The sequence below is a fragment of the Talpa europaea genome (assembly GCF_964194135.1).
Source record: "Talpa europaea genome assembly, chromosome: 13".
Lineage (NCBI taxonomy): Eukaryota > Metazoa > Chordata > Mammalia > Eulipotyphla > Talpidae > Talpa > Talpa europaea.
This window is the reverse complement of record NC_140080.1, coordinates 71357009-71384965: the sequence shown is the minus strand read 5'-3', so window position 1 is coordinate 71384965 and position 27957 is coordinate 71357009. Positions and strand designations below refer to the sequence as shown.

At 40.4% G+C, this 27957-nt stretch overlaps 1 protein-coding gene across 6 annotated transcripts in view; it reads right to left on the bottom strand.

Annotated features, from left to right (window-relative positions):
• The window catches only part of FHOD3 (formin homology 2 domain containing 3), a gene marked incomplete at both ends in the record, with an annotated part of 417341 nt that overhangs the window by 157869 nt on the left and 231515 nt on the right, over positions 1–27957 (bottom strand). For all 6 annotated transcript variants that reach the window (XM_084252166.1, XM_084252168.1, XM_084252167.1 and 3 more), the window contains one exon: positions 8670–8764. In XM_084252166.1, coding sequence (XP_084108292.1) covers positions 8670–8764 — 95 coding nt within the window. The remainder of the gene's footprint in view (positions 1–8669; positions 8765–27957) is intronic.

The following is a 27957-nucleotide window of genomic DNA, read 5'->3' as shown; positions in this document are numbered from 1 at the left end:
TTTTGAAGAGTATTTAAATATACAAAATCAGACCTCTGGCTTTTACTTAGAAAGCAGCTAAGAGTTTTATTCCAAAGCTAACAAGAAAAAGTCAAATAATCATTAAAATTATAACTTTTCTTCAGTCCATCAAGAGCTGGGTATTCCAGGTCAACCCCAAGGCCCAACATCTATGCAAGGACACCTTTCCTGCCCCCAAGAAAGAGTAGGTCCAGCAATGGTCCATCTGAGGCAAAGTAGAGGAAGAGAGAGCGATCACACCAAGCAGCAAGAAAAACTCAGAACATAGCATTAACAAATTTCTAAAAACTGAGCATAGGGGCCTCCCTGGTGGTGCAGGGATTAAAGTCATCACTATCAAGCTATCACCTTCCACTGCAGCATGAGTTTGATCCCTGGCCACATGGTGCAACAGACCTCTCCTGCCTTGTCTGCTGCTCCTCTCAGCAGCGTCTTTCAGTGGCTCCACCTGTTCTGCTCCCCACTCTGCCTCTAGTGAGTCCTCTCACCCCTGCACCTCTGGCCTGAGCTCCAGTTCTTGTATGCATAAATAAATAAATCCATTAAAAATTTTTAATAAAGAAAACCTGAACATGGGCTGCTCTGCGAGAATAGAACCCATGGGACTGCAGACTAAGACGATGAGGCATCCACTGGCCCGCAGGTGCTCTCCAGTCACCTCACGGCACTCTAGAGTAAGATGGAGGAGAGGGCACATCCCCCAGGTGTGGAGCACACAGGCAAATAACCAGCACAATGGCCCCACTGGAGGAAGGAGCAGCCACCCACCACCACGTAAAGGCAGGACCCCACACCTGGAACCTTCTCTACAAGACGAAGGCTGTAAGCCACAGAGAAGGGCACATTACAGGTGGTGTCAGAGACAGGGAAGAAAATGAAACTGTGCTTTAGGTGCTGAAAACCATTGCAAATCCAGATCTTTATAGTTCTCCTGCTACTGAGGGAGGGGCAGATCACTGAGAAAGCCCATCCCAGGGTTTTGACCCAGGGGCTTTGGCCCTGCTTAAGATTAATTCAGGACAGAGATGAGAGAGATCCCATGTGCCCTCCAGGCTGGCAAGCACCAACTAGCACAGGTCACCACCAGGGGATGGGGTATAAGCATGGAGAAAGACCCTCTCTGAGGCTCAGATACATCCAAGCTCTAAAGGGAGAAAAAGGACCATTGAAAAACCTGCCGGCCAACCAGCCCTCACCCTAAGTACAAGATAGGGCTTTCAGGAACTTGGAAACTGGTGGTGTACTGAGAATAACCACCTCAATAACAAAACCCAAACCGAACTGACTGCAGTAGCTGACTGACCACCTCACCCCTGATAGCCTAGCACTGACGGCTGGATCATTGCCAGGCATAAAAGCTACTGACTATGGTCAGTGCTGCCCTGCACATAATACCAAGCATTCAACCAAAATTACAAGATGCACTGGAATGCATGAAAGCTTTCAAGAAACAAAGCAATCAACAGAAACAGACTCAAATTTGACTCAATGTTGGAACGACATAATTCACCGTAATGACTATGTTATTAAAGATTCTTGTGAAATAGGTGAGCAGCATGCATGAAATCCAGCAGAAGGAAATAGAGCTGAGCAAAGAGTCAGTTAACTTGATAAGTCTGCAGAAATTGCCAAAATAAAACATGAAGAAAAAGCAAACAAAAGATTTTACCCGTGCAAAATCTATGTTTATGTCAGTCATTAGAAGAAACATTTAAAAGTCTACAGTTTTCCTTTCTTGGACAGAAGCCAGAAGCAAGACCATCTTAACAAGGTAAAATGGTTCTAATTAAAGTGCACAAGCTCTGTTTTCCAATGTGAAGATCCACGATGCATATATTAAAGACCTGGGGAAATTGGCAGTACAGTGGATGCACCATGAGTGAGAACAGGAACACAGATAATAGCAAAATGGAAACTGTTTTCATTTTTTGTTCATTGATATGTGAGTTAAAATAATCACCATGCTGTTGAGAATAACTGAGCATAATAATTGATGGTGTAAAAGTTATGATGCAGGTGCCTCAAGCAACATAAAATTAAAATTCATAATCTTTAAGAGAGTAAGAGCTATCAAAGTCTATACAGGTAATTGTCCCAATTTCTAGAAAAGGATTAGAGGTGAAGTTCAAAAATTTTACTCCCAGAGAACATTGTCCTTTCTTGCCTAATGGCCAGTGACTTGAAACCACTGCTTCATAAATTTTGTCAAGTTTTTCTCATTGTTTCAATAAATTTGGTCTCTGCTATTCCATTTGTTTTGAAATGGGGACTTGAAGTTAAAAGTGAGTTTGAAATTTAAATTTTTAAACTGCACTGGACATTGCTAAATAGACTAATTTCAGAGATGTTTTGGATTCACAGCATATAAACTAGGCTTTTAGAAACAAAAAAAATTACCAAAATAATTTAATTTTCTTAAAAACACGCATCTTACATGTTACTAAATCCACTATTAGTCCCTGACATATGTTCCAGAAGATTTGGGGATGAATGTTTCATGAGCACTTAGAAAAGAGAAGAAACACCAAATCAGCAAATTCCAGATGAGCACCTTCTGGCTAAGTGGGCATGACTCCTTTTTAACCACTGGGAGGTTGGCGGACTCATGACAAGAGTTGTTAGTTAACATTACTGTGCATGTCTTTGTGGGCGTAACGTTCAGTGTTTTACATATTCTTTGCTAATGTTACCCCCATTTCATGGGGATTATTATCTTCATTTTTCTTTTTTTTTAAAGATTTTTTTATTTCTGCATACAAGAGCTGGGGTGTAGGCCAGAGATATGGGGCAGGGGGTGGTGGTGGTAAGAGGATTCACCCAGAGACAGAGTGGGGAGCAGAACAAGTAGACTCACTGAAACACACTGCTGAGGGGAGCAGTGAGTGAGACAGGAGAGGTCTGCTGTGCCATGTGGGTAGCTCCCTGGCCAGGGATCAAACTTGTGCTGCAGTGGCTGTGGATTGCTTCATAGTGCTGAGAATTAACCCCCATACCATACAGGAGGCTCCTATCTTTACTTTTCTAAAAGAAAAATTAATCCACCCAAAGGGTCACGCGGGGGTGTTGGTCCCCCAAGTGCCACACAGACCACCAGAAGCAGTACACCTTGCCTTCAGAAGGCTTGTGAACTCAGTCAAGAAACAGTCAAGAAACAAACAAGAAACATTTTCCAGAAACCTTCCCCATCACTGCTCCAAAATGATACTAAATGCCCTGACACAGGTACCCACCTGCAGATGGCTTCTCCTTCCTGGCCTCTGTCAACCTTTTAGTCAAATGACATATAAGCTCTACCTATTAATTTTATGTTAATTAAAATCAGGACATATTGTTTACAAGATGAATGGCCCAGGAAAAATTCATAATTATCTAGAGGCCGGAACTCTTCCCTGAAATCGGTGGGAAAAAATGCAGAGCCCTGCATTTAGAAGTGAAACAATCTATCAGAGACTCTGATGGCACACAGGGATGTGTGAGCACAAAGCCTGGGAGGTTAGTGGATGATCAGCTAGAGTTGAGCCAGTACCCAGGGCTACTGCTGCTGAAAAGCCTCATGAACCATAGTGGGGTGTGTAGAACAACAATGTCACACCCCAGGAGGCTACCACATCACTATCCCTTGTCCAGATGGACAGAACAGTTAGTAACAGGCATGAGGAACTACAAATTAGGTCCTCAGGGGCTGTCTCTGGAAACATCGAGTTTACCTTGGACAGGATGGCATGGTAACTGCCTTTAAAAACTAAGCTTCCACAGGGTTGTGTGTGTTGTTTATTTATTTAATGCGCGTTTATTTCAGCAGTGCACATTTATTTAATGGCAGAGGCCACTGCAGGTCCCAAGGAACACAGCTGCTGGAAAGAAACAGCACTCCTGCTGCCTCTAGAAATATCAGTGATGTGATGGCTGAGTGTCAGGAGCATCTTTAACAGGACTTTGCCATCTCTTCAAGGCTACGACTATTATATTATGCAACTCATGAAGTGCTTTGGATCGCCCTGGTGTGTGGATCATCTAAGAGGAGAGCATGGGGGTGATGGATAAAGGGGTTCACTGAATCTCCTCACAAACAGCCAGCACCTCATGGAGCACTGGCACCATGGAGGCACCTGCTTAGCTCTTCTGGGGAACAGTGTCTGCCTCTCAAACCAGCATGCCAAAACTCCTCTGCCAGGGAGGCCCCTTCGAACCTCTCTGCTCCTGCAGAGCCAATGCCGTATGCATAGCTGCCCAGAATCAACACTCTGGCACCCTCTTTGATTCTGCTTTTATTTTTCTACATCCAGAAATCCAACCCTAAGAAGCTATTCCTCAAAATATCTTCCTGTTTCCATGATGTTCTGTTTCCATAGCAACTCTTGAGTAAGCCCCCCCACCTCATGGTTTGGAAACTGCTGCCTGCCACTTCCTATCTCTGTCCATTTCTTCTCCTTTCATCCTCCATTCTACATACCATATGCTATTTCTCATCATCTTATTGTCCTAATGAGAAACTTTCAGCCGTGTCTCCAGTGTGAGAGTGTGAGTGTGAGTGTGTGTGAATGTGTGTGAGTATGTGAGTGAGAGAGAGAGAGAGAGAGAGTGTGTGTAGAAACAGAAAGAAAGAAAGGGGAACTGCACGTTGGCCTGCCCTCAGCTCAGATTTAGACGCTGGGGCTAAGTGGGAGTTGGGAAACATGTCCACCCCACACAAGCACAAGGGATGTCTAGACATCTGTGATCAGTAACCTGGGATTCAGCTGGAAAAATTAGATTCCAAGGAGCTGACAGAAAAATAGAGCAGGGAGCCAATGTGGACAGCACTGGAGAGGGCAGATTCTCTGACCACATCAGGAGGTGTCCTTGGAGAACCTGAAATGAGGTGGGGCCTTCTAGTTGCAAGGACCCTAAGCCTTGTGCACTCCAGGGGCCAGAGTGGATCCATACAAATTTTGGGAGACAGATTTTGTTATGGTGACAAAAGCTGAATCAGCTCACTCCCAATCAATTATACTTCCAGATGCATGAAGGAAAAGCCCCCCACAGTGTGATAGATAAGTCAAGGGATGGGTATCTGCTTCTTACCTTGGCCTGGGGAGTTTAAAGATGGGTTTTTGTAAGCAGAATCAAACACTATTGAAAACACTTTTTTCTTTCTTTAAAAAAGTAGTTATTTGGCTGCAAATGCATCATTTTCTCCTCTGGCTATGAGTCTCAAGTATCTGCAAATATGCATTGCATAATGGCTGTCTGGCAGACCACGAAGTCACGTCTTAGTGCCTTTCAGGGACGGAAAGGAAGAATTATGAAAACAGGACAACAAGGTTTTCTCTAATCCAGGGTTTCATTTATCAACTCTGTGCCTGTTTAAGGAAAAAACAACCAGATCTCAAGGTAAACTTTTAGGTTCAGGGAAATCTGACTCTTAATCAAAAGAAAACCCAGACCCCTTGGCTTTCCCAACTACCTAATTTAATTTGTTTTTTTTTTTTAAAGATTTATTCATTTATTTATTATTTATTTTATTTATTTATTTATTTATACAAGCACTGGGTACAGTCAGAAGCGCGGGAGGGTGAGAGAATTCACCAGAGCCAGAGAGGGGAGCAGAGCAGGCAGAAGGACCGAAGTACACTGCTGAGGGGAGCAGCGGGCGGCAGGAGGGGTCTGCACGCCATGTGGGACCCTCCTCCAGTGGCCGGGGAGCAGCCGGGGATCGAACCGGCACCACAGATGCAGCGGGCAGCTTCGCAACCCAGCGCTCAACCGCTGCGCCACCAGGGAGGCCCCCTAATTTAATTTGAATTGGGATGAACTCTTGTGTCTGTATCTCCCATTCTGTACATCTAGGAGGGGACTAAGGCTTCCCTCTCAAGACCTCAGGGTTTTAGGTTGAATTTCCATTCTTCTTGTAGATTTATCACTATCCAGATGCAGGCTGTGGGGGGAATGACAGGAGACACTATTTTGTAAAGAAGTGGTGATATCTCATTAGAACTTGACTGAAAATAAACTCGGTGGCTGCTGCTGCAGCTCATTCCAGCCAGTAGCCTAGAACTCAGTATACGCTGCAGGGTCATGGGGGACCCTCATCTGACATCACAGCGAGCGGCCATGGGCTGTGGCTATTTCCCTGGCCCCCTTCTGCCAGCACTGCCGGCTCCACGGCTTAGGCTGCTCCTTGGCTCTATTGCCTCGTCCTCACAGTGACCAGCCTGGTGATGAATACAGAAGCCCCATACTTTTATGGACCTTTCTTTGGGGAAAAGATGGAGAAAGAAGCCAGCACTGCTCCTGAGCTGATGCCCCAAGGGACTGGGGAGGAAGCAAATATCTCACCATAGATAAGAGCCCCGAGGAGGGATATGCAGGGCCGGGGGTGTGTTGTTTCTACAAACCCATGACAGCTCATCACTTAATGATTTCTCATGATATTTAGAAACGCAATTTCTGAATTTCCCTGTGTTCCTTTCCAGTTATTTTTCTTACAAAAGGATTCCCAAGAAAAATTGACAGAATGCTATTGCCAATACCGACGCTTCCAGGTTGCCTCCCATCTCCCGAGCAGCGAAGCTTTCCTGTTAGGCCTGTTTCCTTTTTCTCATTTTCTCTTCCCCATGATCTCTCCTCTTGCTTTTTGCCACCTTCTTCTTCTCTTTGACTTTGCTCTCTGTATCTTCTTTTCCCTCCTCCTATCCCATCACCAGGTGTACACACACACCCCCACACAGTGTATATGGATGTACATACACACATACACATACACACACACACACACACGCACACACACGGCGTGAGCTAAGACTGCCCCTTGTCCTGTGGTAAGCGTGCTAGGCTTTATATCCTTTGAGAAGTGGGATTGGTTGTTGGTGCTCTATCATTGACCACAAAAAGTTATAAAAATGTCTTCAATCAGCAGGACATGGACCAAAAGACAATTTCTATTGCAAAATCTCTTCCTATCTCCCCACTCTGGGGGTCCTCAGAACCATCCAGAGAGCCTTAGGGAGGGAGCAGCTTCCAAATTAATGTGATGGTTGTGGTGGTGGTGGGGGGAGTGCGGTGGCTCCCAGCAGAAGGAAGGAAACACTGAAACAGGATATGAGATAGAAATCTACCCCCAGCCTAGTAGGTCCAGCTTTCCACTCCGCCTGTAAGGTCACCTACAGCAGTTTGAAAAGAGTCGTTTCCATTTTCCATAGAAAACAAAGCCAAATAAAAAAGAAGTAAAGATGTTCAGTCTCCGGAGAAAAACCACGGCTATTTATATTATGAAATAGGGGGCGGGGGGAGTCTGTCATCAGTAACAATGGGAAAAGGAAAATTGAGAAGATATGAGGGTCAAGCAAGGATCTGGAAGGCGTCCAGGGGGTGTCACACACCAGTGCCGTCCAGAGGAAAGGCCTCCCACCCACACAGCACAATCACCAGGACTCAAGCCTGAAAGGAGGGTTCAACCTCAAACTAGATCTGTTCTTGGCACAACAAAGCCAGCTAAGTCTCCCCCAAACATAACCGCCCCCCCGCCCAAGCACAGCCCATGCCCTGGGAAGCAAGGGAGGAGAGAAGCAAGGTCAAGGGATGCGGCCCAACACTGGGAACAGGATGCTGGGGCCCACTGAGCTCAACAGGCTGGCTCAAGATGGGATGGCAGCGAATACAGGGGTGGGGAACAATGTGGCTTACTACACGATGCCTAAAAACTACACTGATTCTGCGATCTGTTGAACACAGGCTCAAATTCCATACCAGGCCCTCTAGACACCCCTCTGTATGGCTCTGTTGCCCACTATAGTCACTTTGCTCTCCTGCACTATGCTTCACCCACTTTACCCCAAATGCTGACCTCACACCAAACCAACCTCGGATCATTTGTACCTGACCGGGACAAAATTCCCTCTTACTCTTTCCAAATCCCTCCTCCAGCCAGAATCCAGGCCCATCTGAGACATGCCCAGCTTCTAGCACACTCCCGGTAATAGGTAACTGCTTCCCCGGGGCAGCACTTCCAGACAGGGGATCTCACCGGCACGGCATGGCCAGGTGGACATGTGCCAAGGTCTGGGGGGGTAGTTAACAGTGTCTCGCAACCAAGTACTACTCCCTCAAATGGGAATAACATTACTTACCTTACATAAAATATCAGGGGGACTAAAGGAGAGATGCTTGTAAAGCACCTACTATGGTGTCTGGTAAATCTTTAATAAATGTTGGTTACTTTAATAACTAATGGTAGAGTTGAAAGAACCAACTTCTTCCATCTAATGTATAGGAATATGCATTTCCAAATGTACAACATATAAATATCTACTTAAGTAAGTGAACATTATAGGAATGTGAAACTAAGCAAGTAAAACTGATACCATACATATGTTTTAACTAAACATCAAAAACCAGAGGTGCAGAAAGCACCAATTTTAAACCTTAAAAGAAAAAGTAGAAATGTACTAAAAAGTCATTAGCTATTTGCAGTTTGAGTGTATTTTTCCCATTGTCAATGACCCTTCATTGGGATTTTTAGTACCTATAAAATAGCAGTTCTTATTTGCATAGTCACAGGGCTGCAGAAAAATTGAATGGGGCTGTTTCCTTGCAAAACCAACTCAGAAAGGGTAATAGAAAGGTGTATGACATGCAAGTGGAGCCAAATGCTCAACAGTAACTCTTACCTTTGACCCAATGAGAGTGTAGAGCCACTGAATAGTTTCATTGTGGTTTATTACTCCGTTCATCCCATCCACATACAACATGATCTGGCCCAATGCTACAGAAAAAAAAAGAAAGAGAAGCAAAGCACATTATGTTATTTTATGTAAATATAAATCTTTGAGAATTAGTATGTCAACTGGATATTTATACTTTAAGTACATGGTATATTAGGAACCAAATCTGAAGAGAATTTCCTGAGCTCTGGAATTTGCTAGATCTCATTTCACAGTGAAAGTGTTGACCACATCAGGACAGACACTGTCTATTCCTGGCATCTAGAAGATGTGATTAAGGCACAAAATCCAGTGATTGCTGTTTGTGCGCCTCGATGTATAAATGCATGTTTTTGTGTTTCTATATCTGTGTGTAGCCCCAGTCGTGGCAAAGATATCCTTGAGATGGTGACTGGGCTGTGGCCTCCCACAGGGGCCAAGAGGACAAAAGAAATCTCTAAAAGCAACCTTGTGCTCCAGGCTGTGGTCAGAAAGTTCCCAGATTCGATGGAATCAACCAGAGCTAATACAATTTAAATCATTTTGCTAAAGGATAAATATGTATTAAATATTTTTAATTCCTTCAAAAGATTCTCTGGTAAGTCAGAAATCATTAAAAAAATCATTTCTTCAAGAAAAAGTTTCCACTTATTGTCATTATTTATGAAAAAATATGTCATGTTATTACCTTTTTTTGACAAATGACTCAAAATTTTCAACTTCCCTAGTACAAAATAATTTGGACTCCATAATAAACAAACAGAAGTTGCATACTCTATAAGTAGACTTCCTTAAATTATATTTAACCTAAATCTTATTTCACCTATAGCTAATCAGCATGGCATTGACAATTTTAGGCAAACCATTTTTTTTTCTGGCAATGGCAGGACATCTTGTTTTTACAAAATTGGAACATAGTAGAGTAAGAATTAAGAATAATTCATTACTCCATCATTTATGATAACCATTCTTAATATGTTGATGATATGTTTTCTCATACTTTCTTTTATGCATTATGCATGCATACAAGTTAATAGGTTGTAAGAAGCAGTTTATGTGAAATGGTGTTGGCTGTAAAGAGAAAACCATGAAACAGTGAGTATACTCTAATTTGATGCATACAAATGTCAATATTTGTGTGATGTTAGAAAGCCCATTATTATCCCCTATCCAACAAAAGATCATATAACAAAACCACACAATCTTTCTGAGAAAAATTATGTACGCTCCTAAATATGTAAAAATTCAAGGTTTGAAAAATTGACCATATTCTTGACACAAACAGTATAATTAGGGAAATAACAGATAATATTCTATTTAATAGTGACACATTGTAGCTATTCCAACTAAAATTAAGAATAGTTTTAAAATGATGCCCAGTAATTCTATGAGCACTTAACATTGCTACAGAATTCAGACAAATTTAATAATGAGGAAAAATATAAGTAGGACAATTAGAAATGAATACATAATTTTGTCATTATTTACAATACTAGAGACTTAATTTTATCTACAGAATTTATGAAGAGGTCACAATTATAAGTGCTTTCTCCATAAGAGATATGTAATATATGATTAAAAAACTGATACAAAATTATAATAGATAAATGGACATATGATAGCAAGTATGATAAAGAACTAAATGATTTGGTATATAAATAGTTCATACAAATTTATATGAAACTACTAAATGCCAATAGAAAAAGGCCCAAAGCATTTCAAGAAAGAGATCACAAACTGGTTTACAATACACAAAGTCCCATACTGTCACAAAAAAATGCAAATTAAAATGAGGTAGCATTTTTGATTGAACTGCCAAATGTATTATCAAAAGAAATGATTAACTCTCAAATGCCAGAGAGGTTGAACAAGTAGCTCCATACATTACAGGTGGCAGAGCAAAATGATATAGATCCTAAAATGAGGCTATTTAGTGCTGCATTTATTCTCCAAGTCATTACCATTTACTTGGTGCCCACAGTGTACCTAAGAGCAGGAACTTTACACATGTTATTAACACAGTACTTCTGTGCATTGGATATTTTACCTCCATTTGACAGAGGGGAAAAATAAGGCTTTGAAAAGTAAAGGAGGGCCTCCCTGGTGGCTCAAAGGGTTAAGCACCGCACTATGAAGCAACCCATAGCCTCTGCAGTTTGATCCCTGGCTAGCCAGAGAGAAACCCACATGGCGCAGCAGACCTCTCCTGTCTCGACCACTGCTCTCCTCAGCAGTGTACTTCAGTCAGTTTGCCTGTTCTGCTCCCCACTGTCTCTGGTGAATCCTCTCAACCTCCTGCACCTCTGACCTGTACCCCAGCTCTTGTATGCATAAAATAAATAAAATCTTTTTTAAAAAATAAAAAATAAAATAAAAAAGTAAAGGAATGTGCCCGAAGCCTAACTGCTACCAGTCAGCAGAGTCCACCTCCATCCAGGGTAGATAGGTTTTCCCATGTCTGTACTCAGAGCCTGAAAGTCCTCATCAGGTTTCTCTCCAGTCACTGTGATTTGGGGACTCTATCCTAAGGAATTAACAGTAAGCTAAAGAAGGAGAAAAAAATATGAAGCAGAGATACTCACTGATACTACAATACTTAGTTCTAGAACTCCACATATGCATACAAAGCTGTGCCCCAACCTGTTCACATTTCTGATAAAATAATTTAAAAGTAGAAAATTTAAAAATAATATAATTATTTTTGGTGTTCAAATATCCACACAAAGCAGCACAGGAAAATGCATGAAATATTAAGTGTTATGATTGGATGTTGTTCTTTGGATATATTTTTTCCTACTTTTTTCTTTTTCCCAAGTTCTCCATTATGAGCAACTTTACTTTTGTAATGGAAAAGTAAATTAAAAGGAACTAAATAGAATTGTGTAGAATAGTGTTTAGGAGGCTTTTATCAATTTTTTAGACTTTACGAGGTCATCTTTCTTGGCATTTGCCTCCCTTCTTCAGAAAGCTACAGCCCTCACTTCAGGGAAGAGCCGTGAGAATTCAGTTAATCTGTCCTTTTTCCCTATTCCCCCTTTTTTTCCTCCTCCCCCTCCCAAAACAGGCAGGTCTCTGAGGTAGGGGAGTGTGTACCACAGTCCTTTGCGCATTTGACTTCCTATTCAGGAGCAGCAATTCAGAGGCAGATTTTAGCATCACCTTCTGAGTGAGATGTGAACTCTTCAGCCTCTAGAAGCTCCATTCAGGGGACCCTCCCCCTAGGTGAAAAGCCAAGTTGAAAGTCTCTTCCCTAAATTCTCAGGCTCTGAGAGCACAGAAGTCAGGGCTCTGCTACAAAAGGGCAAGATAATCCAAGATTTAAAAGCTAAGTTAAATTTCTCTGTTTTATTTCCATATATTTCCCTCTAAGACTCTATTAATGAGTCACATGAGAAGTTAAGCCACCGGAAAGTTCATGTCTTATGGAATTCAGGTTTCTGATTGCACTGATTTGCCATATTTTGGTCATCAAAAGCTTTCCCGCTTGGTCTTCTCTACCTTAGCCCGGATGCTGAAGCACTCCTTCCTGCAAAACCTACTTCAGGCACAAGATGGCGCTAAATAGATTCAAGTGGGTTAATGCACTGATTCAGCAGCAAAAATCCACCAACCTAAATGCAGGGCTGTGAATTACATTCACACAGGAAAAATAAAATAATATATACATATATTTTATATATATACATATATATATTTATAACCCGGGTCATGGAAGTTATGGTCTTTAGTGATTTGCTTGTTCAAGAAAGATAAGAACTCAGAACACAGTGATAACAGCTCAGTAACAAATACCTGGGTATGTGTTGTTCTATCACTCATGGCATTTACTGTAGGTGTACTTATTTTTTGTGTTTCAGCTTCCACATCTCAAAAATTATTATAATATTATAGTACCCATATGTTACTGAGGTGTTATAAGTATTGAGTTAAGACAGTATCTGACTCTAAGTGCTTGATAAATGTTACAAAAATGACCTCACTGAAGCCCAACATCCATTACCTACTGCAGAGAGCACACATGAACCAGTCTGCACCAAAGTGGGGCTGACCTGGAGGCTGACCTCACTGGGCTCTGGGATAAAGATGAGGTGGATGCCTCCTTGCCTAACCCAACGTGGCAAAGCCCTTTATTTTTACATAAGATAGATGATCCATTTTAAGATAATTTTTGTATGAAGTGTGATATTTAGATTGATGGACTTTCTTTCATACAGATGTTAATTGACATAACACACCACTTGTTGAAAAGAAACTGTACTCACTGCTTTCATGAATTTTCCATAAGTCAATTAACTGTATGGTCTGTTTCTGGATTTTCTATTCTGTTCAATTGATCTGTCTATCCCTTTGCCAATAACACACTATCTTGATTATTATACCTTTATAGTAAATTTCATGCCCTTATGAATTTTTCTTTGTCATTGCTACCTGTTAATTTTTTCTATTCAAAAAATTTCATCCCACTGATTTTTTCCCTATCTCATTGTTTTCAATTTCATGTCACTCTATTACTGCCCTCATTCTATTTGAGTTTTTTAAATTAGTTGTTTCTTAAGGTGTTTATACTTTTTTCTAATACAAACATGTAATGCTATAAATTTCCAACCATGTGTTGCTTCAATTGCATCCCATAAATTTTTCTTTTTCATGTAGTTTCAAATATTTTCTAATTTTCATTTAAAAAATTCTTCAACATATGGCTTATTTAAAAATAGGTTGTCTAATTTCTACAAGTTTGTGTTGTGTATTTCTTTTATCTTTCTGTTACTGATTTATAGTTTAATTCCATGATTACAATTTTTTGTAACTTTCTTTTATAACCCAGGTTAGATATCTTGGTGAATGTTTTATACATATTTGAAAAGAATATGTCTTCTGTAGTTGGGGGTATGCTTTAAAACTGTCATTTAGAACTAGTTGGTTGATGGTGGTATTCAGTTCCTCTATATTGTTGCTGATTTTCAGTCTACCAGTTCTACTGATTACCAAAAGAGGAATGCTAAAGTCCCCAATTATAACAAAGGATTTTTCATTTATTTCATTTGTTTTCAGATTTTACTTCATATATTTTGAAATTCTATTGATTTTCCATTTCTGAATGAACTGACATTTTTATCATTATAATGCTCTTTTTATTCCTTGTTACTTTAAGTCTGCTTTCTCTAATTTTAACATAACCTCCTTTTGATTACTGTTTGCATATTATTTTTGTATCCTTTTGCTTTTAAAATACTTTTAGCATTATAATTATAGATTCTTATAGGCAATATTTAGTTGGACCTTATTTATCCTGATCATTTGTCTTTTAATTACTATCATTAGGCCAATTGCATTTAATATAACTATGGGTGCTACTGAATTTGAATGTATCATTTCCAATCTGCTACTGAGCCCATCTAGTGAACTTCTTGCTTCAGTTTTTGTATTTTTAATTTCTAAATTCTCCATTTGGTTCTTTTTTATATATCTTCCATATATATATATAATGTCCATATATATATATATATATATATATATATATATATATATATATATATAAAGTCTCTTTACTGAGACTTTCTGTCTTTCCATTCATTTCAGTAGTGCTCACTTGGACTACCTTTTGTAATAACAGCTGCTTCAAAGTATTTGACAAATCTAGTATATGTCCCCTTGTGTTAAAAGTTTGGGATCAAGGTTGAGAAAATTTGTGTTTTACATAAGTTGAACCATTTTAAGATTTTTTTCCCTGCGATTTTGATGTATTTGCTGTCTTATTTTGGCTAATGCCTCCAGATGGTTTTTTGTTTTTTGTTTTTTTTTGGCTTGGACTGATAAACTTTTTCCAGGAATGGAGGACTTTTGCTTTCCACAATGGACAATACTTGCAGGGACTGGTTTTCTTTCACACTGGAACCCGGTAAAAATTTTCATCTGAGACTGCATCCCAGCATCCATATATTCAATCTTCATCACCATGGAAATGGCGGCAAAAAGTGAAAGGGGGGAATTGTTAGGGGGAAAAGGATGTCCTAAAGCTAATTCCATACAGGCTTTGTGGACTCCACCCCCACCCCAGGCCAAAGCCAAAAGACACTGGGAACTACAAATCCCATGTCACCAAAGGGAGGGTGGCTGGAGCCTGAGGGTGGGGTTAAGCAGCCTGGTTTGGTATAAAACCAGACACATGGGCTTTGGGGGATTCCCCTTTGTTGGCTCCCCGCCAGCTTGCAGCGCAAGGCCAGCTCTGAGAGTGCCTTTGGGTTTCCAGGTCGGAGGATCGGGTAGGATGCATTAAAGACTTTATTTCCCTATTTTCTCCCTGAGTTGTGCATTTCCTCAATTCCTTTTCCCTTGTAAATAAACCTTTTATTAACCTTTTGTGTGTGCCTGTAGTGGAGTATTAATAAGTCCCTTTTTAAGCGCGTGGGTGAGGACCTACAGCCAGGCAACCCGTTTTATATCAGGGCTGCTCTGTAACACCCTGACACTGGGTCTTTTGATTTGTCCTTTTCTGTGAAAGTTGAAATTTTCCCAGTTTATTGCATGCTAAGTAATTTTGGTTTATATCCTGGAGATTATAAAAATTTTGTTACAAGACTTTGGGTTTTATTTTAACATCACAAAAAATATTGCCATTTTTATTTAAGCAGGCAGTTAACCTGGTTCAGATTCAACCACAAGTTGTGCCCTGCTCTTTATGGGCTGTGATTCCAATGCCAGTTGAATTTTCAAGGCACTTGCTATGCCATTCGATCAAGGATATCACACTGTGGCTGGTTTGGAAGCTGGGCAACTGATCAGTTCTCAAAGTCTTTGTAGTGTTTGGGGTCAGACTCAAGGATGTATAGTTGTTGGTGAGCCTTGGGTTTCATAACAAACTCTGCAGGTCACTTTCCTGAGGTCTTCCCCCATTATCTTCTTGATATGTTTAGGTTCCATGGGGATCCCCTTCGAAATCCTTCAACCAGAGCTGGGCCATTATCTAACCTGCTGTCACTTTTTATGTCTGTATTCACATCTGGGGATAAGTAGTGGGAGAACAGAGAAGGAAAAAACACAAAAGGCCTTCAGCCAACCATCCTGTGACCACAATTCCTCTCAATCAATCAAATTTATGCCCCCATCCCCAACCAATGTTTTAGGTGCTTGCAGGCCCCTGCTGTTCTCACAGTATTGCCACAGCTGTTCTCTCTCCCTGGGATGGCCTGGGGGCAGGGGTGCAAGATAACAGAAAAGACCAACAAACATGGGGGAGGGAGGAGGCAGCACTCCTGAAGTCTGAAGTAGAGGCTCCATCTGGAACTCTCTGACAACACTGATGTTCACTCATGAGTGTTGGGCTAATTTGACTTGGGACCAGAGAATACTAGAAGTAAAATGTAGACAATACCCTCAGTTCAAAACTATTTTAGATTCTAGTCTTCTCCCCCAATCTGCCTACTGCAATTTACTATTCAGAGCCCTCGAATAGTTGTTGCACATATTTTTCTCAGGCTCATAGTTGTATTTAATGGAAGACACAGGATCCTGTGTGTCTACTTATCTCTCCCACAACTCTTCCCTGCTCTGTTGTGAGGAAAAGACTCCAGTGGCAGCATAGGAAGGTGGCCTGGAGTCAGCCAGTGCTATGTGAGGGTCCACTCTATCACCTTCCTACTGTTTTTTTTTCTCCTTAAATCGCTTGGTAACTTTTAATTTTGTTGCAATTTCAAAATTATCAAAAGTTGGAGTAGTACAAGAAATTCTGGTTCACCCATATCCATTTTACTCAGCTTCATTTGATTGTTTATATTGTGCAATATTTACTTTCTCATTCTCTTTTTGGGAACCTTTTAAAAGATCTTTAAAATGCAAGTGGTGTCTAAGATGTACAACTTGATAGTCTGCTTCCACAGACAGAGTGAAATTATTGTTTCAGTCTGACTGACATCATTACCATTGTGTATGTGTGATGGGAGCACCTGAGAGAGCGCCTCTTTATCATCTTTCAGGAACCCAATGTGGTGTGATTAACCATCACATCTGTACAGAGACCGCTAGACTTATTCTCTGCACTTTCCCACTCTTGATTTTTTTTTTTTACCAAAACAGCAGAAGGCAGACCTAATCTATACCCATTCCAGAAGAGCAGCTATTTTACCATTTGAAAATAATGACTACAAATAACTCCTACTTAGTTCTACCAAAAGGACAAGGAATAAAAAATACTGGTTATATGAAAACTAAGAGAAAACCTGCCTCAGCACAAGTGCAATTTCCTGCTGAACAATTATCATGATCACTAAGGTTGTTTTGGAGGGAGGGTGGTTGACACAAGAGGAATACTGTTGTGATGTTACCACAGCCTGTTCTTCCTGGAGGCCACAAACACAAGAAATACTGCTTTCTTCAGCCAGGACACAGGGGAGCACTGATCCTATGCAGTGAGACTTCTTTACTCTAGAGAGGAAAAAACCGTTACTACCACTAAAACCTTCTCTTCCAGGAAGGGCTAACTCATCTAAAGGTGGAATTTCAACTTATTTTAATCAGAACATTAAAATTTACTCTTCTTACCTCTGAAGTGAATTTGCTGATCCCCTATGTCCACTATTCACCAAAGCCCACATTATTGAAAAGAGGTTGATAATACTGACTTTCTTGGAACTAAGCAGAGACCTTGGAATACGCGATGTTATTATTACTCTCTTCTGTTTAACTGTCCACCCCACATAACAAGCCCAGGCCAAGTTTTCCCCAAGGGCAACTGTCAAATACTCTTTAAACATTGATTACTGCATGAAAATTAAGGAGAATAAGCTGCCAGTTCTAGACTGGAGACAAGAATTTAATCAGCACAACACGCTCCAACAAGGTTTCAACATTTTGAGTCCACTGCTGACATTTAGCAGGATTTGCAATGCAAATTTTCAAAAGCACTCAGAGAAACATTGCTAACTGCTCTCCCGAATGCCAGTTTCTTAAAAAGAAAAAGTCCTTAAGATAATTTTTTTTAAAAAATCAGGTCTATGGGCCTCTCTTAATACTTGCAAGTTAATGGAGTAACTCTCACAGGTGGGAGGCCCTCCACCAGGGTCCCTAAAACAGGATCACTGCTGTGGTTTTAACAGATCTCCCCACCAGGACATCATGTAGCTAAGCTCCCTGCAATCTTCTTCCTTCTAAAGTCACATACAGAACCTATTGCTTCTGGCCTATTCCTCTATCTTCTCCACCAGCAGTAAAACTTAAATCCCAGATTCCCACACTAAAGGTTTAAAGACAGACCCCAATGAGAAACCACCTCATTACTGCTGAGACTATTGTGGCCTCAGTTTCACCTGTCTTCCTCAGACTCTCTCAATTTCTCCTATTCCACATTTTTTTTCTTAGATAAGAAACCAAAAGAATGAAGAAAAGTTTAATAGATTAGCAGCTTTTGAGCTTCAAAAAGTTTTTGGCAGACTCCTAATTTCTCTCTACAAAGAAAAATCACCATTTTAATGATGTGTTCTGAAATGATCTTCCAGGACTTACAGCCAATGACAGCAGTGGAAGCACAGCCTTCCCAAGGCGACTCAGAGTCAGAGATGAAATGAACCAGAAACAGACTCCACTGGCTAAGTCATGACTGTCCTGCTCACCTCATGTGCTCAACCTAACTCTGCTATTCCCACAGGGACCTGGTGTGGCACTGAGTCAGTGACAAGGACTCGCTTGACAGCAACCACGGGGGAGACAGTCCCTCCCTTGGCTTAGGCAGGAGACACTCAGAAGGCAAACACCTGGGACATCTCCCATAAATGGCTTGTTGGCTTTCCTGTATATTTGGAGTGACAGAGGCTGGAGGCATGAGGCTTAGAGAGCAATTAAGCCCAAGCAGAGTGGGATAAAGTGGGCAAGAGCTCATAAACACCCACATTCAGAGAAGGGCAGGGCTGGCATTAGCCCAAGTAATTAGAGAAGGTTTCGTGGAAGAAGATGGCAGAGCCATACCTTATGGATGGGGAACACTTTGCTGTGAGATGAAAGATGAGCTTCTGGAACATGAGAAAAGGTGCATCATTGCTTCCCCTAAGTTCTGCTTTCAAAGAAAACTCACAGAACATGATTCTGAAGAGTAGCTGGTTTTATGTTGCCTCTACATTTCCTAATTCTGAAAAGGAACAAGTCACTGAGCCTCCTGAGCATCAATTACACATTTGTAAAGCGGAAGATAAATCCACCCTGGATGTCATGTTGTCAGGAAGGGAGGGAGATTGCATATCAGCATAGCCCATGGCTGATGCTAGACTTCAGTTCTGTCATCTGAGAGATACAAAATTTAATCTCAAGATGACCAAATCTCCCCAGAGCTTCAAAGTTTCACATTTCTCTGAAATTATTCTTGAATTCCTGGTGGAGATGTAATATGAAGTGTCTGGCATTAGGGGGCGCTCTTCTAATAGGTGTCTATATAGAGGCAGTCCCAGGGGTCCAGATGTGACTTCATAAAGTAAAAATCAAAATCAGCAGGCAACTATAAACCAGGGACATTCTGCAGGGGTGGGGAGAGAAGGGAGTAGGATCAAAACAGGGGTGGGAAGAACACAAGTGACCATGGTCATGGTTCATGGGTGGTGGGAATTTCACAGGGACTGTTACCAAGATGAAAATACACACATTGTGTACATAAGTGAAAAAATGACGTAAAAATATATAAAAGTTAATATATATATGTAAATCAGAAATAGTACACTTTGGGGCATTATTTTAAACATAGTATATTCCTGTATATTAGTTACATATTCCTATTTAGGATTTCAATACTTTGAGAATTTTAGTTTCTTTTGGGAAATAACCCTAACTCAGTGAATTTATCTTACTAAAATTCCACTAACTGTTTATGTATCTATGTCTACAGAGGACTTTCTATTGGCTCCCTTTTCAGAATATTCCTTCCGTGGTCCCCTGAAAGGATCTGTATCCTGTGGTTACCTTGAATACCAACTTTCCAGGCACGAGCCCAGTGAAGAGCTTGAGGCTTAGCTGCAGGGGGCAAATCTCTGCCTCAGAAGGCTGAAAGAATCTCTTTCCACCTGTCTCAGCCCCATCTCCAGTGTCTGACTTAATTGGTCGTGGTATGCTCCTGTCATTGGTGCTTCTCAAAGTTCCACAAGTGATTCTTCCTCACAGTAGTGCTGTGAACCTCTGGTCCATTTGGCCCAAACTATTACCCACTGCTTGGGATAGGGCCCTCTCCTGGGCCACTATCAGCACCTGATTCTAACAAAAGTCAAACTCAAAGGCACAGAAAACCAAATTCCAGCATGCTGAAAATCCTTTTCTGTGCTTTCCAATAAGGCAAAGGACTAGAACAGGAGAGATAGGGGGTGCTGGATTCCACTACCCCAGAAGGCTTCCACCCAAACCCCAAATTAAGGTTGCATGTTTGATAGGCACAGTTTCACAATTTCAACTTTCAGAAATAATTTTAAAATCGCAGCATCATGTGATACAGTAAATAATGTTTCTAAATAAGATAACCCTGTAGTTTCTTCTCCAAGGGCTTTATTACTTTAACATTGTTCTCCACAGTAGGGTTACAAGGACTTTTAAACATGAGGATCCAGTGTAATAGTCACTTGCCTATGACTTAAACCTAAAAGCTTGGGAAGTATTACAAGCTTGCCAAATCTATGTTTATGATATTTTATGACCCAGAACAAAACAAAAATATGCATAATAGTCAAAGAATCAGAAACCTTCCTATTATGAGTCATTCAAATTTATGCATACCTGTCAGCTCTACATCAGTCATGTTCAAAGATGAAGAAAAATAATACAACTTCCTTTAAAGTGAGGGAAATAATCCAATCTCTCTGTTGCTTGCATCCAATTATTTGCATTCCAAAAAAATTGAAAGATATGTGATACATTAGTATGTGGGATACAATAACATACAGATCCAGGTAGATCCATGCCAAGCCATGGATGAAATTTGAAAAAATCATGCTGGTTAGAATAAACCAGACACAAAAGGACAAATAATGTGTGACTGAAGTTATAGGAAAAATCAAGAATAGGAGAATTTATAGACAGAAAAGGGGTCCAGGGACCATTGAAGTAGGTAGTTAGTGCTTGATGATTAGATAGTTTCTGTTTGGGATAAGGAAGTTTTAGAAAGAGATGGTAATAGTAGCACAACTGTGAAGGTCATTAATGCCACTGAATTGTACAATTAAAAATGGTTAAAATGGTAAATCTTATGTATATTTTATCATAATAAGTAAAAATATTATATCAAAAACTACTTGGCTAAACCTAATGGCAGAAAGTCATAAAGGTGACATTGTCTCCAGAGTCAGGGCCTGGCCGTCCCATCCGCCCTAACAGTTCTGGGAGTGTCTCCCTACACATAAAAGACCAGAGCTGCCCTTCAGTGCTGACCGTGGCTACAAGACTATGTGTCCATGAACTTCATCATCACCCATCCCGCCCCTTGGCCAGTGTGTTAGACTCTCATTTATTTAATAGCTATTTCCTGGCAGCTGTAATCACACACTCATTAGAACCAAATTGTTCCGCCATGCTCACACTCATTACTGGCTGTCCACGATGAGTACTTTGTTTTCATTTCTATAAATAAATGAGCATTTCACATGTCATCAGCTACTGAAACTGAATGAACACTTCACACCAGGAATTCTCTATGGAGGCAAGAATCAAGAAAATCAGTCCTTGGATATGGAATGTTTTATGGTCCTGCACAGGGATACAGAATGCAATAGATACATTGTATGTCGGTGGCATTAAAATATGGGGGTGGGGGGAGGGAGCAGAGCTTATTTAGCAAAAAGTATTAAAAGGCTTCCCAAGGGGATGATAATGAGAAAAAGGTTGACAAGAATTGCTTTATATGCTATAATTAAAAATTTTACTTAAGTCAAAAATAAACAAACAAAACCCAGCTGCTCTTCACCAAAAAAAAAAAAAAAAAAAAAAAAAAAACACTAAAACTCTACAGAAATTTTCATTGAAGACTAGACCATGACTTTGCTGCGGATTTCCCCCAGTCCTTTCACCACATTGCACAGCTATCTGTGAGGCTGGTTACCCTCCATTTGGTCCAAACTGTCTCAGCTTTTCCCCACACAGACACAGGCATCTGTTTACATGCGCAGTCAGGAGCATTTGATAAGAACCTGTCACTCTGCTAGGCCCATTTGGCAGGATGCACCTTGTCCAAATGGACAGAGTCCCCTGCAGCTGTCAGGCTAGAGAAAGGCTGGATCTCTTGCTCCACAAAACCCCTGAAAAGAAGAAGCAAGACACAGGCCAGGGAACTTGGCTCTGAAGCCAAGAAACCTGGGTTTGAGGGAAGTGGCCCTGGCTCTTACCAAATAAGCAACCTGAAGGCATGTCTTTGGGGAAAAAATGGTTATGTTTCTTAGGGGAAAGCAGTGAGAACCCAATGCAATATACATTTGTCTCCTGCAAGCTCAAATAAGTACTGGTATTGTCTTACTGAGTGAAACAACAATCAGGAAGGATAGAGCTACCTGCCATGATTTCCATTAGTGGATAATGTGTACAAACACCCTTAACCCTGCTGCTGTGGCCCTCAACTCTCTCTTGGGGTCAGCTCTTGCTTCAAGGTCAGCTGACAGAATGGGCTCTAGCCTATTAGTTGCCAAGCCCCTTGAAACACCCCCACCCTCTGCAGGACAGAGCAGAGCGGCAGCAGGTAGGGATTCTGTCATTGAGCAATCTCAGCAATGTGTATTCTGCTTTATGCTCATTCATCAAGCCAAGATGAGGCACTCTCACTCTGGATGCCCAAGAACACAGAGAAAGGGGCCCATTCAGCACACTCTGGCTGTTAAGTGGTGGTGATGGAGTTGGCTGCATTTGGGTAGGATTTCAGGGGTCCTTGGAGAAACAGGCCTCTGAAGAGTAGATTTCTCCCCATATTGCTAGAATTGTTTCCGTTCCACAGAGAAAGGCAAGCTCCTGGCATACATCCCTTCCCCAGAAGGTGAACATAATTCATGCTATAAGATGAAGAGGCTAATAAAGTTTATACTTTAACGCTTCTCACTCCTGTGAGGGGTGTCAGGAATGTGTGCAGTGGCTCTTATATTTTCAGGAATTTACTAAAAGTAGTAATTCAATAGCAATCAATTCAGACTGTGGGCACTGACTGTTCTGGGTTCCCCACCTCATCACACTTTTTCAAGGAGTAGGTGGTAGAATGATAGGTGTTTAGAGGATCCAGTGAAGTGGGGGTTAGCAGAGATGTGATTTCATAGTTTAGTCTATAGCTTGCCTTTTACTGGTCATCCGATGAAGGAATGAGTCCCCAAAATAAACCCGCTGCCCAATATTTCAACTAAATCTGATTCTGTGACCCAAAAGGCAGGCCAGAGGTCACACTGCAATATGAAATGACTTCAGTGTGAGACGCCACAGGTATGTGAGTAGGAGGAAAACCAGTCCTTCAGATGGAAAGAACTAGAAGGCTGTCTGTGGTATATCCCTTGGATTCAAAGAATTAGTTCTTTTCTCCCATGTGAAAGAAAACTAGAAGTTTCTCTTCAGTTGAAACAATTTTAGACATTTTCAAGAAATGACCACAAATAGTTGTGAAGATGAAAGAAACTGGCTAAAGCAAGGGCTGGCAAATGATGGTCCAACAAATTATAGTCCATTGGCTAGTTCTGACCCACGGCCTATTTTTATACATGAAGTTTTACTGGGACACAGTCCCACCCGTTCATTTACACACTGCCTAGGGCTGCTTTTGCCCATAAAGGTAGAGCTGATTAGATGCTACAGAGGCCATGTGGCTCCCACGGTCTAAGATAGTATTTGTAGGAAAAGTCTGCTGACCCCACTCTAAACTATCAATAATATAAAATGTTCTGATCCGTCCCACTGGAACAAAGTAGATAAGCCACAAAGGTTCCAGATTGTCATTTAACTCAATTAATCCAATTAATCATGCCATTCATGATACAAGAAATACTTTTTAACATGTACCTGTAAATAGAAAGCTTCCCTTCCTTCTAAGAACAAGTGAAATGAGAAAGTTTATGAAACCTAGTTTCCTAAAGCATAATTATTTTTTCCTAAAACATTATTTTTCTATAGAAAATGCTGCAGAGTCATTGTAAGGTAAAGAGAAAAGAAAGCCTGTAGGCAAACAATGCAGGAAAAACTGTTGCATGTTTGTGCACTGATTAGTAAAAATACTGTCTCTGTCCCCTGGATTTTGAGATGTGTGTGCTGTCAGCCTGTTACAATAGGTAATTTGTTGTGATTCATGTTCATATTCTAAAATAGTCATTTTTGCACCCAAACTGTTACAGGCTTTAGACGACTAAAGAGCTCCTGCTAACATATAGAGAAGCAACACCTATTTCTGTGGGCACTCTTGTCACCCCTTTGCAAAGCTTTCTCTGACTCTTCTTGGGTAAACAAGCCCTGCTAGGAATAAAGAAGCCAATAGAGGAAGCAATGCGTTGGAGACAAGGGAACTCAAAATGAGAGAGTGATGATAACCAAAGCACACACAACTCAGGAAGCGCTAACCTTACAAAAGGAGGAAAAATTGCTCTGCACCTCTGCTTAAAACGTAAGGTGGTTCTGTCTGAGCAAGGTGCTAAAATGAAGTATACAGAGGAAGAGGAGGTATTGGTAGGGGTTGCAACTGAATGGTTTGCAAACAATAATCACATGTAAATTGTAGTCTACTAAAAAGGAAGAAAGGATCAAGTCAGCTAGTCCTATTTTAAAAGCTTCTTTCTGAGTGAAGGAGGGGATTGAGGTGCTGCTGCTGGTCTTTTTCTAGATTCTTTCTGCTGAGCTAGACAAGCAGGGGCAGAAAGGGGTCTGGGAGAACTATGCCACTGGGCAGTCCACGTGAGGGAGGTGCAAAGCTCGAAGGTTTTGAAATTCTGACTTTTTTTTAACTTCATCCCGTCCTGAAAAGCTGAACAAGTCCTAATTGCAAGAAGCAATCAAAGAACTTTAGGAAGTAATGACTGACTGGGGTTTTCAGGAGAAGGTGGCAGGAGAGAAGGCAATACTTCACAAAAGGTGAAGATGCAGGCGGTGACTGGAGTGAGGTGATTGCTGTCCTGGGAAAAAACTGGCAGCAGCAGTAGAGGCTGCCAGGGTGCTGAGGTCTGAATATGAATCTGAGCACAGACCCACAGACCAGAAGTACGGCAGCTCAACCGGAGTGCACTGAAGTGAATTCTGCCTAAGGTGATAACAGAGAATTCTCAGGAATCTCATTATTCAGTGGCTTTATGCATAAGGAATCACTTATGAATGATGCCAAAATAGATACCAAAATGCTAAGCAACTCCCTTAAGGTTAAAGAACCAAGACATAACTATGTGGATAAGCCACAAAGGCTCCCGATTGTCATTTAACTCAATTAATCCAATTAATCATGCCATTTGTGATGCTTTTAAGCATCACAAAGAAATACTTTTTAACATGTACCTGGAAAAAGAAAGCTTCCCTTCCTTCTGAGAACAAGTGAAATGAAAAAGTTTATGAAACCTAGTTTCCTAAAACATAATTATAACCTCACAAGCCTTTAACTTCTGTATCAACATGCTGCAGTCTAACCCCTAATACTTCACTGCATAGAAATCCCTTAATTTTAGCCACTCTCTCACACATGTACACAAGGAGGCATGTACAGGATTTTTATAATACTGATCTTTAAAACATGGAAAAATTGAGACAGGGCCTCCCTGGTGGCACAGCGGGTTGAGAGCAGCACTGTGAAGCTGTCTGCAGCATCTGTAGCACGGGTTCGATTACCGGCCAGCCAGGGAGAAACCCAGATGGTGTGGCAGACCTCTCCTGCCTCGCCTGCTGCTCCCCTCAGCAGTATCTTCGGTCCGTCTACCTGTTCTGCTCCCCGCTCTGTCTCTGGTGAATTTTCTCACCCTCCTGTGCCTCTGACTGTACCCCAGTTCTTGTATAAATAAATAAATCTTAAAAAAAAAAAAGAAAAATTGAGACAATTTAAGTGTCCATCAGCAAGACATGGTTATGAAACAGTGAGGGGCCATAAATATGCCACATGGCAGTCTAAGTACACGAGTCACAGATAAATACATGTAACACACACAAGATTGCAAGTACACACAGTTCTATGAAAGGATCAGAGACTAATTCATGCAGTATTTATGAGAGCAGTTGCTTCTGGAGGGGAGAAAGATGCAGCTGCTGAGAGCAACACAGGGGACCTTCAGCTACTTTGTTAATTTTGATCTGTTAAAGTTAATAGTATGTCCACAGGCATTTAAGTGATTTTTTTATACCTCTTTGTATGCTTTTAAAATTTTATAAGATGTTTAGTAATTATCAAATTAATACTAAATTGATAAATTCTAACACAATGATGTTTATATTTTTTAAAGTAGAGGAAAAATACTCAATTCAATCTTCCTAAAATGCTACGTCATTTTGTGCATTCTCTTTGAGTCTTTACCCATATAAATGTTTTATAATATGGTAATGATAATATACCATAGAGTATTTTAATAAATCATTAATGAACTTAATATTAAATATTAAGAATTTTAATGTTTGAAAATCTTTGAAGTTGTCAATTAAAATAACCCCCAATACTTCACTGCATAGAAATCCCTTAATTTTAGCCACTCTCGTCTTCTTAAACATAGATTATTTATAATTATCCATTACAAATAAGTTGTACGGAATATTTTTGTGTATATATTTTCTCCTTTTTAGAATTATTTAAGGTATATTCTCAGAGGTAGGATCATAGGTCATAAAGTTTATATGAATCACTATACATTTTCAACACAAATGGGTGCAAGATTTTTGCTTCTGGACAAAAATGGGGAACAGGCATCAAATTTGCCATTCTACTTATATATAAAAAAACCCACCTTACTTCCTTGAGAAAATTTCCAGGCTATGTCATAAGGAAAGGGCCTTTGGCAGAGTCAGAGATTCATCAGTCACCCTAAGTTAAGAGACCTGGGAGTAAGGTAGATTGAGTTTACGAGACGGAATATAAGAGGGTTGCCCAGAGAAAGAACTTGGAAATTGACAAAAGGTCCCCCTTTGAGCACGCCACAAAGTACTTATCAGTGTATGTAAGTGCCTGAGGCCAGGGAAAGAACCATCCAAAAGGATTAGAAGGAAAAATACCAGTGCTCAGGGTTATTCACACTAGCCAGACTAGAAATTTCATGGAATATTGGGTATAGTACTCAAGGGTCTTGTCTTAGTCATGGGGAATAATTAACCCTACACACTAGATGGCTCTCTAATGTTGTGGAACTATTTTTTTTTCATTTTTTTCATTTTAACATTTATCAGTTTTTACATATTTTTGGACCATATTTTCTTCCCCCCACCCCCTCAGATTGAGTCCCCATAGAATTTCCTTCCCCAAGGCACCCATGCACCATCACCTCAGTCCCCTGTGCTCCTCCCTCCCTCCCTCTGATCCCTCTCCCTCCTCCTCCCCTGCAGTATGTCTCTGGTTTATAATTGTCTGTTTTTGCTTTTTGTATTTTGTACTGTTATTATTTTTTTTACACTGATGTCTTATTTGGTTCCCCTATATTCCTGTTATAAGTGAAACCATCTGATATTTTTCTTTTTCCTTCTGGCTTATTCCACTGAGCATAATTCCTCCTAGCTCCATCCACGTTGCTGTGAATGACATGAGTTTATCTTTTTTGATTGCTGAATAATACTCCATTGTGTGTAGTTGGGAATAAACCTAATATTGTGGAACTATTCTTAAAATCAAAATTCAAACAGATCAAACTTTTTCCAAGTAACTAAGTCCCAAAATAAACATTACAAACATTTATAAAAAATACAGTTATAAAACATGAGCATACAAGGACAATTTCAGTGTCTGGGGTTCCATAAAAACTATCAGACATGCAAAAAAAAAAAAAAACCAGAAAAATATAACCCTAATTTGGAGAAAAATTAATTGAAACTGAAACAATGGACACAAATATTACAATTCAAACTAGAACATCAAAACAGGTATAATAACATATATCATATATTCAAAAAGTTAAGTAGGGACAAAAAAGACATTAAAAAGAATCAAATTGAATATCTAGGTAAAAATTCCATTTCCAAGATGAAAATTACAGTGATGGATGGAACTACTGGCAGAAATAAAGATTAGCAAGATAATTGAAGACACAGCAATTTAGATACTATCCAAAATGAATAACAAAGGAAAAAAGAATTTAAAAATGAATAGAGTATCATTGAGTTATGAGACACA